Source organism: Neomonachus schauinslandi, chromosome 1, assembly GCF_002201575.2.
Source record: "Neomonachus schauinslandi chromosome 1, ASM220157v2, whole genome shotgun sequence".
NCBI lineage: Eukaryota > Metazoa > Chordata > Mammalia > Carnivora > Phocidae > Neomonachus > Neomonachus schauinslandi.
In genome coordinates, this window is record NC_058403.1 from 65,934,766 (window position 1) to 65,948,127 (window position 13,362).

Consider the following 13,362-nt stretch of genomic DNA (forward strand, 5'->3'; position numbering starts at 1 on the left):
TGAAACAAAGTGTCAATCCTCCCTAATAACATGGAGTTAAATACTCTAACTGAAACATAATCATGGGGTTCAATGTACTGTTTCTCAAGGAAAAAACATAAATCATGGGGTTCAATGTACTGTTTCTCAAGGAAAAAAAATAGTTACCACTTACTCATACCTGTGTCTGAATATCATCGCCTGTGACGATGTTTCCCACAGCCCGCAAAGCAGGAGAAACCACTTTATAATCATTATGCCTGTAACCATAAAAAGAAAGATGAATGCAACACTTCCATCCTTAGTCTCTTTTCTTTTTTTTTAAAGATTTTATTTATTCATTTGAGACAAAGAGATACACAGAGAGAGAGAGAGCATGAGCAGGGGGGAGAGCAGAGGGAGAGGGAGAAGCAGGCTCCCCGCTGAGCCAGGAGCCCGATGTGGGGCTCGATCCCAGGACCCTGGGATCATGACCTGAGCCGAAGGCAGACGCTTAACCATCTGAGCCACCCAGGCGCCCCCTTAGTCTCTTTTATGGCTGAAATCCAAACCAAATAATGTGACGTGACTTTAGAGCACAAAGGTCCCTATGGTGGTTCTTAAGGGAACCCTATGAGGATGGGTTTGGTATTCCCTGGAAAAGCTATCTCTCCCTTTACTTAGTATTTCTGAATAAAAACTACAAATCTTTCTTAATAGTCTTTCCCAGGTATTCTATCACCTGGGTTACAAGATTTCCCTCTCATTCTTTACTACGGTTTTCACTTCCTCTTTACTATTTTTTTAAGGGGGGGGGGGGGCAGCAGACAGTGAGGGAAAGAGAGAATCTTAAGCAGGCTCCATGCCCAGTGCAGAGCCCGATGCAGGGCTCATCTCACCACCCTGAGATCATGACCTGAGCCCAATTCGAGTTAGACACTTAACTGACTGAGCCACCCAGGTGCCTCAGGATTGACTCTTTTTAGTGGCAATATACCTTTTGCTATCTATCCAGTCATTGGTCTCGGGTCATTAATCATTAGCTTAATTACACAGGTCACAGTTTTCCAAATGTTCCTGCTGAAGGACTGTTCACACCAAAAGAATGAGCAGTTCTTTATATAAAGGGCTCCAACAAACAGATTTGACATCAATGTAAGTAACAAAAGAGAGCAGCCCAAAGCCCAATAAATCAGTATAACATATTAATATTTATCAGCATCTAGAAAACTAATAAACTAATATAGGGACAAAAGAACAGACACGCTTGAAGATATCTTACATCAACAGCTCCACAAGTCTCCTACATACTCCTGCATCAATGACGGCTTGAATTTTATCATTAGGTCCATCTGACAGATATGAGAGGGCCCAGCAGGCATCAGCCAGTACGTCAGTGTCACTGACAAATAACAACCAGGAAAGCACATTCAGACAGGGGGAAACCTGTAAAGGGAAGATGATGTGATAATGAAATTCAACAGAATAAAAGCTAGAAGTGAGGTGAGAAACTCCAAAAGGCAACCAGGCACACACATGGTAACTTCTGGGGTGATTAATACTTCTAGAAGTGGGAGTAGCAAGTGGCATTTCCATCTTTGGGAATGCTGTCAGTGCCTTGCAGTTTACTTTGATGAGGTAGTCAGAGACCAAGGAAAATAATTTCCAAGAGTGAAGTATATACCAATTCTCAGAGTGAGATTCCTTGTTGAAACACACTCTTTCTGGACCAAAGAGGTAAAGAAACTGTTTCAAATGGTAAAGCTAAAAAGTTTTGTGTTTTAGATACTTTGCTATAAATAAAAAATGCTAGGTTTTAAGATCAATTCAGAGCTTTTTACAGTCAGTGAAAATTTATCCCAAATTAACACCAAAAAAACAACAAAAAGCCCCATTTCTCTAGAAACAGATAAAATTCTAACATTTTAAATTTTATGAAAAATTATCATCTGTTCACATTAATATTCATTGCTACACTCTTTTAATTTCGCTGCTACACTTTTAATTGTACTTTTTCTGCCCATTTCCCACAAGCATAATCCTTACCTTTGCAAATTCTGGAGGTGGACTTTTCCCTCTACAGAGATTAGACAAAGCCCATACTGCATTCCGGGTCATGGTCAGGCGGTTTTGCTTTGAAAATAACCTAGAAGCATGATGATACAATGGTAAACTATATAATGGACATTAATTATCTCATAGCATAAGATAAATACTAAATCTAATGCTACAGATAAGCACATGTCTTTAAATAGCTTTTCTCTAGAACAATACAGTTGAATTAATTCTAACTGCACTAATTCAGAATTTGGGCACTGGAGTAAGATAGACTGCCTGAAGAAATGATCTGAATAAGTTAGTAAGAAAATATCTGTAATGAAAAATAACAACGGAAAATCCAAAATGATTTCTAAAGATGCACTGCTTTCTGAGGAACTTTCCATATTTTTACTACTCAAAAAACTAGTAATAAGAATAACAGAAACAAACTTACTGCAAAAGAGGGGGAAGAATGTTGCAGTCTAAGACATAGTCTCTGCACATGGTACTATCTCCAGCAATGTTGCCAAGAGCCCAGACTGCCTGTGAATGAATTCCTCATTAATGACAGGCTCAGAAAAGATGACAAAATACCACAATAACCCCTGACAAAATTATATGGTAGTTAATCGACATACACACAGGCACTAACTATTAACAGTTCTAATAGAAGTTCACTATCGGGGAATCAAATGAAATAGTTGTGGGACTGGGGGAAGACAATCAATCATATTATAAAGTGTACATGTGAACACTCCTGGTATAAGCTTATTAAAAAGGGAGGAGCCGGTTCTTATATATTCAGCTGATTAAAAATGTATTTTAAGCTTGCTTACAAAAGAGAACAGTGAACAAAGACCATTTTAGCTTTAGATTTTAGCTCAGATCATGATCTCAGGGTTGTGGGATCCAGCCCCTCATCAGGCTCCACACTCAGCAGGGAGTCTATTTGAGATTCTTCTCCCTCTCCCTCTCTCTCTCTCTCCCCCCGCACCTTTCCTCCAGCCCCTCCCTGTACTCATGTGCTCTCTCATTCTAAAATAAATAAATCTTAAAAAAAAAAAAAAAAGTATACAGGGCTTGGGGCGGCTGGCTGGTTCAGTCAGTGGAGCATGCAAGTCTTGATCTCAGGGTAGTGAGTTCAAGCCCCATGCTGGGTGTAGAGATTACTTAAAAAATAAAATCTTGGGGCGCCTGGGTGGCTCAGTCATTAAGCATCTGTCTTTGGCTCAGGTCACGATCCCAGAGTCCTGGGATCGAGCCCAGCATCGGGTTCCCTGCTCCGCGGGAAGCCTGCTTCTCCTTTCTCCCACTCCTCCTGCTTTTGTTCCCTCTCTCGCTGTGTCTCTCTCTGTCAAATAAATAAATAAAATCTTTAAAAAAAATAAAATCTTTAAAAATAATAATAATCATAAAATAAAAATAAAAAGTATATAGGAATTTTAAAAAATTCAGGGCTGGAAGGGGAAAATGGTTTTATGTTTCCAGAAGAGATTCTGCCTACATTCACTATGAAATTTTCCATTTTGGTTGAGATTTCTAGAACACTCCTTGTGATGAACCATGGATTATCATGGACAGGTGGTGAAACTGAGGCCCTGAATGTAAGACCAAAGGAAAAAATGGTATTCTTTCACCTGCTTCTCTTTGCTTCATTTTTTTTACCTGCTCCTGGACATCTTCAAACTCTGAGCTGAGCAACTCTATGAAGATAGGCACAGCTCCTGCCTGAATCACAATCCGGGTCTGAAGAGAATTTCCTGAAGCAATATTTGTCAATACCCAAGCTGATTCAAACTATAAAGATAAAAATAATTTTATTATCTTATTAGCATTTAATAGCTTGTTTTTAGTTATAACAATAAGGTTTTCTGTACATGAAGAAAAGAATCTGAAATCATTATTTGCACATAATCTATCAGATGGATTCTGTATCAATTTTAAATGGAGAATTCCCAGTAGAAATACCTTGACCTACAAGAATATTCAGTCTAAAATTTCAGACCAAAGTAGAGCTGACATAAGACCATAAAAAGAATGAGGGACTGCTTCATATGCTGATATAAAGGATTTCCTAAGAAACGAATGAAAAAAAAAAGCCTAACAGTGTACATTAAGATAGCATCATACTGTATTTTCTAAGAGGGTTAAGAAGGAATATATGCATTAATTTATTTATGGTACAGAATATCTCTGGCAGGAGTCTTAAGAAACTGTAAATACTTGTTACCTACATGGAGAAGTAAGGGTGTAAAACCTTATGTACCTTTTGGCCTTAAATCATGTATATTATCTAATAAAAAAATAAAAGTAAGTAATTTCTGTAAGATGGACAAGGTGAAAAGTGGAGAGGATGTTATGTAAAATGTGTAAGACACAAGAACAGTGAAAAAGGCAAAAGATATTTTAAATAATGATAAGTGAGCCAAAGGAGTTAATTGGCATTCAGTTAATAGAAATGGCAACTTCAGAGCATAAGAGCTTCTGACAAATGAGAGGGCTCCAAACTAAAGTACAGAGGTAAGAGTTTTTTAAAAAGAGCATTCTCAAAGGTTGATAAACTGGTAAACAGAAGGTATGCAGGGAATCATGGCCAACAAAAAGTACAGCATTTTACTAATCTGCCCATCTCTACAATAATTTGAGTCTCTATCCTAAAATGGAGAAATCCAAGAATGAACTCTTAAAATTCTATTTACTTAAAAGAGTTCTTACTAAACTTTAGTTTTGTTTCCTTCTTCTGTTCTGTCTTCTATTTATCCTTTAATGAAGCACATATGCAGAAAAAAATTCAGTGGTATGTCCCTTGAATGAGAGATCAATAAAAAGTCATTAAAAGAGCTGTGACTCTTCTAAAAGCTTTTGGGTCAACTGAAAGGCAGCTGTCATATGGAAAACTAAATCATCAATCATTGGGTTTGGGGGAAGGAAGGCAGAAGACATGGAAAGACAATCTGATTAGCATAGTGCAAAGCATGTGAATGACAGCAAATTCATAGCAGAAGACGCTTAAAGAAGGGGACATTCCAAGAAACCTATGAATGTGACTACACAAATGAATACAGTAGTTAGGTAGCCTAACTGGACAATGATATTACAGCAACAAGGAGGCCCAGACCAGGAGCACCACAGTTAGAGGGAAAATATTTTCTTTGTGGTGACTTTGTTAAAAGTTCAGGAGACTTCTAAACACTGAATATCATAAAGTAAAAATTCCATCACATACCACTTCCATAATTAAATCACTCCTGAAATCTGTGCTCCAACCCCTTTCAATCTGTCTGAATTGAAACTTTACATTTGTTCAGTACTTTGTATTTTCAAAGCATTACTCACGTATGTTCCTCACAACATCCTAGAGAAGTCTGGCTTTTGTAGTTTATGAATGAGGAAACTCAGAAAAAGATCCAACAATCTAATTATTTATATTATGCAGCCACTCAAAGGGAACTAGATTACAGCCTCCCAATCGAGTACGCTTATGAAGCCCAGCCATAGTCTCCTCTCAGACACACACCTGTAACATTGACAAGAATCTTTCAATTGCTTGGAGTTTTGCTACCTAGGCAAGAAATTTCAAATAATGATATGCCAGAGATATGCCAGATTATTTAGGGGATGCTAAAAAGAAAACAGTTCACCTAAAATGCAGTTTCTTTTGCTTTCTAGGAAAAGTAACTAGCAGAGTTAAAATTGATTAACAGAGACAGATGATGTGAATACAAAACCAAACCTTTCTACCAGACGGCCAGCTCCAAGTTGAACAAAGAGTCATCAGATACTGCAGAGACCAAGTCAAAGAAATGACAACTGTGAGGAAAAGCTGTGTGTGAAGAATGAGTGAGATGGGCATACAGACCAGTCTTTGTCAAAGAGAAAACAGAATGCGGTGAGATTTTGATGCAAATGAAATGACAACAACCACCTGCATGGATAAAGGCTTATTAAAGAATTATCAATGAGAAAAAATTAGAAAACTCATTGCTCCTGCTCTTTGTCTGATGAGGTTTAGTACCAGGGGTCTCACAGGAAACGAGAGGGAATTCCAGATGCTACTTAAGAGAATGAAATGGAAAAGCAAAACAGAGTGACAGTGAATAGGAAAACAGAGAATAAGTGAATAACAGGCTAAACATGGATGGAAGAAAATGGGAAATTAGGCTACCTCGGCAAAAGAAGAATGTACCAGAGTTATGTTTATTTCTAAGAAGTACACGGTGATGATAACCTCTGAAAGTAAGATTCAAGGCTTCCCCTCATAAGAACAGAAATCAGAAAGCATCAGGGACAGAAAGAGATGAATAACTTATAACCAGAGAGCCACTGAAAATCATATTCGTGCATGAATAAGGCATTCTCTCTTTCACATGCACACACACACAGTGATTACTTTGATGTTTACCTTGTAAAAACTCATCAAGCTATACTTGTGCAATTCTCTATGTATTTGTGTGAAATGTATATATGTAGGTAGGAAAGAGGAGGGAAAGAGGAAGAAAACTACCCCCCATCATACAGGCCCGTTAATAAGGTGCTAAAAGAAACAACTTTCAAATGTGTTTAATATGTATGTTTTTTAAAAACTGAGCGTACTTCAAACTAACCTCTCTTTCACTGAGTATTGCCGTCATTGTGCTGTTGTTAATGTTTTGGCCTTGGGGCCCAGAAGAGAATTTAACATGCAAGAGAGCTATGAAATGTGAAAGTCCAGAGTTGACAGCAAAAACGACTGCATCAAGTTATGAGAGAAATGCCAGAAAAAGTAATTTAAGTAACCATGAGACTCAGAAGATCGGTAACATGATGAATAAAATCTAAGAAATGGTATCACTTGAAGTAATAAATGGTAGCCAAAATAACTATAATCCTTACACCCTCTTTTTTGTTTTAAATTACTATATTCTCAATGTTCCAAGAATGGGACCATGCAAGGAAAACAACCTGTCATGCTGTGATTACTTATAGGTTGTAATTCCACTATTACTTTTCACTGTCCAGACTTGCTAAATAAGGCTACAGTTGAAATCTGAAGGTCACACTGCAGATTTGATATTTTCTCTCTTTCCTTTCTCAGTCTCTACCTTCTGGTGCTCAATTCCTTAAATAAGGAAAATGAGAATCCAAAGCTGAAGTACTTCTGACCTCCTATCAAGTTTCCCACTCCAGGTTGAGGTACGCCTGGTTCCCTTTCTCCATTTGGATCAGGACTCTGTTGCTGGCCACTTTGCCGGGTCCACTCTGTCTCCTAGCAAATGCCAGGCTCACCTGGAGAGCAAGTGAAAAGAGAGGCTCACATCAGAAAAATAAACCCAGATATCAAACTCTGCAGAGAACAGTGCCTGAGTCATCTGAGCAACCTTTCAAGAAAGGTAGAGGGATCAATGAGGATGGGAAAAGACACAGGAGGATGAAGGCTTACTGCAGTTTATCACATTAAGCTTTCATATGGGACAAGAAAGGCAAGAATGGGGAAACTAAACCAATTTAATTTAAATTTACAATTTTAAGAGGAGTACCTAATGAATGGAACTAGGATGCAATTTACTTATTTCTAGCTATTTTCATAATAAGCTTCTGTAAGAAGGTTTGAGAATGCAACATCTCAGCACTGCAAAGGACAGTACAAACATGCTGGGCCTGGACTCAAAAAACAAACAAAGTAGGCCCAGGGAATATACCATAAGGCAGACCAATCTCGTATCAAAGGTTCAGATATGTTTGAGGCCTACATGTCACTGAACTTGCGAATGCTCTTAACTAGATGACATTATCTACTGCCAAAATCCTAGATTCCACCCCTGTTCATCTCGTTTGAAGGCAAATGAGTATCTGGGTGGCACTGCCCAAAGCAGGCATTTTTATCTCCCTGGTGTGAGGTACCTCACTGATTCAGGCATAAGGAGAGCCAGAAAGTAAGTGAAGAGAGCCTTCACTAGGATTCCCAGTTCTTTATGGAATGAAGGGATTAAGTTTGTCCACAGGATTTATCATTGAGTTGAGCTATTACTATGACTATATCTTATTACTCTCTTTCTGGAAGAGAAATGGCAAAAGCCCCATTCCAAAAACACACTATTCAGATTTCTAGTAAGCAGGTAGGAATATCAGGGACAACTTACATCCTAGTGCTCTCCAAGAAGACAGAGGAAGGAGTACCCTCCAAGCTTCCCAGAGCACGTCTAATTATGTGAGCATGAAGCCTCCTGGCTCTAATGTCTCCCTCAATATATTTGCTCCTCCTGCTTCTAGAGTGGTTGACGTTAGCCACTAGTCACACTGGAGAGAGAACACCATGTGGTACTTAAAATGTACACAGAAGAAAAGCTGGGGATGATGACCTTTAGATAATAAACAGATTGGTTATTTCTCAGAGTCTTTGGACAACTAAGTTGAAAATCATGAGGTGGTCGCTTCCAGAGGAATCATTTCTCAATCTTTCAGCCTAATTATTAGTTTGCACAAGGGTGGAATCTGAGAATTTAGATAGAAGCAAATTAGAGATTTCCAAAGGCTTTCATCTTCAGAAGATCCAAGTTCTAGGATTACAGAATCAAAAATGATGTAGAATCTACATGTGGTAGCCAGGAGAGGGCACTGTCTGAGAACATACTGCACTCTTTGGGGAGTATCGGAAAATGTGGAGATGGGGAAAGGCCCATTTCTCTTTTCTCATTTTAGGCCTACGAGGTTGTACCATCATTCTTTAACGTATTAAGAAACTGGACCTCTGTGACCCCCTATTAGAAACTGCTAGATCCAGGAGTAAATTCAGTATCTCTCAACTACTCTCACTGTCAGAGATAGGATACAAACATATTTTCACATGAACAAAATGGTAATTTTCCCTACCTCCCTCTTCCTACAAAGCTTTTCAAATGATAAACTGCAGTAAGGCTCTTCATTTGGTCCCTCTGGTTCTCTTGGCAGGTTGCTTAGGGCTCAGGCTCAGTACTCTGCAGTGTTGGTTGTCTGGATTTCCCTTTTTTTTTCTGATAAAAGTCTCTTTCCTTGCTCTCTAGATGAACCTGGTAATTTTTCAGGTGTCTGATGATCCTGGCCTTAGATGGGGACCAGAATTATAATCCAGGAGGCAGCTAGCAAAACAGAATCTTAATTCAAATGAACTTGGGGATGAGTAAATGTCAAACTGGAGAAGAAAAACTGATGGGACATTGAAGTACTCTACCTTTTCTGGATTTCTTGTTTTTCTTCTGGAAAGAACTCATCACCGCAACAGAGAGAGTAAAAGAAGGAGAAAGATGGGGTGGGAGGAAAGGAGAGAAAATATCAAGACAAAGCATCAAGTCTTATGAATCATCTACAATCCTCTGGACAGTAAAGAATCTGGTGACAGGGGTTACTATCATTTACAAAAATGCCCCACTCCCTCTAGCCTTAGAGAGTAAGGCAAAAACGAACAAGAAGGTGAAAGTTATCTTTAGGATTAACTTGTTACTGGCAAATTTACTTGGAAAACTAACCTCATTTGTGATCTACTTTGCACCTGACCCATTTTTATAGTTGCAGAGTCTCTCTAAAGGGCCTGAGCCCTTCAGATTAGATCCTACAAGTGAGAATTTAGATATCACAGGTCCTGGTTAAAGAATAACACAGAAACTGAATAAACGGGTTACTCCAAGAAGTACAGCTACTGAAAAATTACCAGTTTACTAAAAATCCAACTTTTAGGGCGCCTGGGTGGCTCAGTCGGTTAAGCGACTGCCTTCGGCTCAGGTCATGATCCTGGAGTCCCAGGATCGAGTCCCACATCAGGCTCCCTGCTCGGCGGGGAGTCTGCTTCTCCCTCTCCCCCTCCCCCTGCTTGTGTTCCCCCTCTCGCTATGTCTCTCTCTGTCAAATAAATAAATAAAATCTTAAAAAAAAAAAAAAAATCCAACTTTTATTCAGGAAAAAAAAAAAAAAAAAAACTGTATTTTAAAATTTCTAGGTAACTGCCATGATGAGTCAGTTGACAACTGGTCCTTTTTACTATGAAAACTATACAATCCAGAAGCTGCAAAATTTCCTCCTGGAGCCCCTATATAATACAGTACTGACAGACTAAATAAACCTAGCACCAAGCACCAACATTCACAACAAGGCTATCTCCTTGTCAGCTCTTGAGGGGAAGGGGAAGGGTTTAATTAGGACCAGGTTTGGGGATTAGTGAGTCTCTAATCTAGCCCATGTTACACAACCTTGCAAAGCCAACAAATAGAACTAAAAAATCCTTCAAAACCAAATTTTACGTAGCCCACACTTAGGTCTTATCTATAATGACTCCTCCACCACACACAATGCCCTATTAAATAAGTATTATCCACAATCACCATAAAATAATCTTTTTCATAACTAAAAACGACAAGAATTCTAAAGAGTAAAACCAAGAGCCTAGATGTTAAAAAAGCTATCAGAGCAATGCGGTTGCTTGCAATGTGGTTGTCAGAAACATCATCTCAAAAATGAACCCCTTGTATAAATTAATATAAATAACAAATCTGTATATAAAATGTAAGCTTGCAAAAGGAATTAAAATAGGAAGCAAGAAATGAAAATGGTTCGCACCTGCAGTGTACAGTTCTCTTTTCGCTTGAGGAACTCCACAAACCTGGCCACTACTCCTGGTGTGCTGATGACTTCATCAATAGGAGGATTAGGTTCTGTCTCCCCATAAGATAAAAGGAAAGAAGAAAAATAATCCTTTCATTTCAATGCAAGAACTTTATTATTTCAAACTTACTTCATAATATCCCTCCCTCCATTTTAGCATCTCTTTCATGTTGGAAATCTAAAAAAGAAAAAAAAAAGTAAAACTGTAAATGTAAAATTGAGTTCAGTCACTTTGAAACTACGGTAGCCCCAAAGGTTTCACAATAAGGTAAGCTTTAATGTGGAAAGGATGGGCAGACTTCTCAAGAATTAAATTTAGTGCCTCTACAACTTTAGAAAACTTAGAAAGTAGGGGGAAAAACATCCAAACACAGCCTTATTATTATTTCGGAATACTTCCTTCTAGCCCTATCTCCGTATATGGGTTTTTAGTCTAACAGTAAGTTGTTTCAAGAAACTGGATTAGGTGACTCTGCATGTGCTTGCAGGATTTAATTTTACAGCTGTGGTGATAAGTAGGAGCCAGCAAGAATTCATTAAGGATGACTTGCCAAATTAATCTCATTTTTCAGTTATGACAAAAAAGTATCTTAAAAATGAAATCATTTGATAGAAACCTGTTTGATAAAGAGATAGAAAATGTCCTTAACAATCAGCATGGTAATTTCAGCGAGTGATCTGACGAAGATCTTGATGACATTCATGTAACAATGCAAGAAAAATGGCAGCTGGATTACAGTACTTAGTTCCAAGGATTCTCAGTCAAGTCCAGAGCTTTACTGAAAAAAAGGTGACTATGTTAATTTGGAGCGAGCTCTGATGACATGTCCTTTGCCTGGTTCAACATTTTTATCAACCATTCAGATAACACAACAAATAAACTGGATGGTCATAATAAAGATGATAATTTTCCCTACCTCCCTCTTCCTGGTTAAAATGCTAGATTACAGAAATAACATATAGGAAGAACAATAAGCTGAAGTTAGCAGGGATAAAGCAGGATTTAGCACCCGAATTTTGTAAGAAGCAATTTTAAAAAATCTCCATGACTTTACAGACAGAACCTAAAAACAGTACACGAAGAGAAGTCCTAGGGAGTTTAGATGGTGCAAGTACAGTCAACCATGCCTGTGCCATGACCACAATGACTGCTGATATCGTGGAGGACATTACTGGGATGTGTAGTCTTGGGGCAAGGAAAGCAATCTCTCCCCACACCTTAGGGTCAGAAGAACACATCTGAAGTACTGTATTCTAGTTATTACATTTTTAAGAGGGATGGCTGGCAAACTAGAATCCAGGCAGGAAAGTAGGAGAGCAGTGAAAGGTCCTAAAAAGCCCCATGGTGTGAGAAAGGCATTAGACTCAGCATGCTGAAAAGAGACAAGGGGAATGGGGAAGGTGTACATGACAACGGCCTTCAAATATTAAGGTGTCACACAAAAAATAGAATTGTTATGTCACACACAATTTTGTTATGTCTATATGTTATAGACATTTTTATTCCAGGTCCCTCAAGGGATATATTATCACTTATGATTCCAAAAAACTCTACCTTACTACTGGGGGGGGGGGGGGGTCTCCTGTTTATTTAATGTCAACATCTACTATCGACATTTTATTTTATTTTTTTTTTATCTTTTTTTTTTTAAAGATTTTATTTATTTATTCATGAGAGAGAGAGAGAGAGAGAGGCAGAGGGAGAAGCAGACTTCCCGCAGAGCAGGGAGCCCGATGCGGGACTCGATCCCGGGACTCCGGGATCATGACCTGAGCCGAAGGCAGACGCTTAACCATCTGAGCCACCCAGGCGCCCCTCTACTATCGACATTTTAATGTGGTTTAGAGTTCCACAGTTCTTTTTACTTGTCCAGAATGGCAAAGGTATCATATTCTAGTCTACCCTAATTATACCAAAAAGAAAAAAAAAGGTAATTTCCCGGACCACTAATAAATCCATACTTAAATTTCATGAGAAAATGGTAACATTAAAACCAGCAATCACTGATCTTTCAACTGATATTCTAAAAGTTTTTCTTGGTGCACCTGGCTGGCTCAGTTGGTAGAGCATGGGACCCTTGATCTCAGGGTTATAAGTTCAAGCCCCATGTTGGGTACAGAGATTACTTAAAAATAATAAAATCTTGGGGCGCCTGGGTGGCTCAGTTGGTTAAGTGACTGCCTTCGGCTCAGGTCATGATCCTGGAGTCCCGGGATCGAGTCCCACATCGGGCTCCCTGCTCGGCAGGGGGTCTGCTTCTCCCTCTGCCCTCTTCCCTCTCATGCTCTCTGTCTCTCATTCTCTCTCTCTCAAATAAATAAAATCTTTTAAAAAAATAAATAAATAATAAAATCTTTAAAACAACAACAACAAAAAGGTCTTCTTAAAAAAAGAGTGGAGTTCCTTGATTTGAATTAACATAAAATACTGACTACTGTTCATATCACTTTACAGGTCTTTTATAAAATAGCTCAGAAATGAAAATAAGGCTGCTTTCTGGTCCTGGTAAGACTGCACAAAGAAAGAAATTCAGAAGTTAGCCATGGCTCATAATTACATATACATCTATATGTGTCCTTTTATTTTGTTGATAGACACACTCCAAAGCAATTTATCTGTGATGTGAAAAATAGATTATGGGAAAGTAGTATTTTTTTAAATGAAAAAATATACAGTTGACCCTTGAACAATACAAAGGTTGGGGCGCCAATCCCCGCAGTCAAAAATCCTTACATAACTTTTGACTCCCCCCA

The 13,362-nt window shown here is 38.5% G+C and overlaps 1 protein-coding gene across 1 annotated transcript in view; it reads right to left on the minus strand.

The window, feature by feature from the left end:
* KPNA1 (karyopherin subunit alpha 1) overlaps positions 1-13,362 on the minus strand; it is a 70,985-nt gene that overhangs the window by 15,563 nt on the left and 42,060 nt on the right. Inside the window, exons 5-10 of the mRNA XM_021692709.2 lie at positions 10,564-10,658; positions 3,664-3,795; positions 2,453-2,541; positions 2,005-2,104; positions 1,241-1,404; positions 161-239 (exon numbers count right to left, since the gene is read on the minus strand). Coding sequence (XP_021548384.1) covers positions 161-239; positions 1,241-1,404; positions 2,005-2,104; positions 2,453-2,541; positions 3,664-3,795; positions 10,564-10,658 — 659 coding nt within the window. The remainder of the gene's footprint in view (positions 1-160; positions 240-1,240; positions 1,405-2,004; positions 2,105-2,452; positions 2,542-3,663; positions 3,796-10,563; positions 10,659-13,362) is intronic.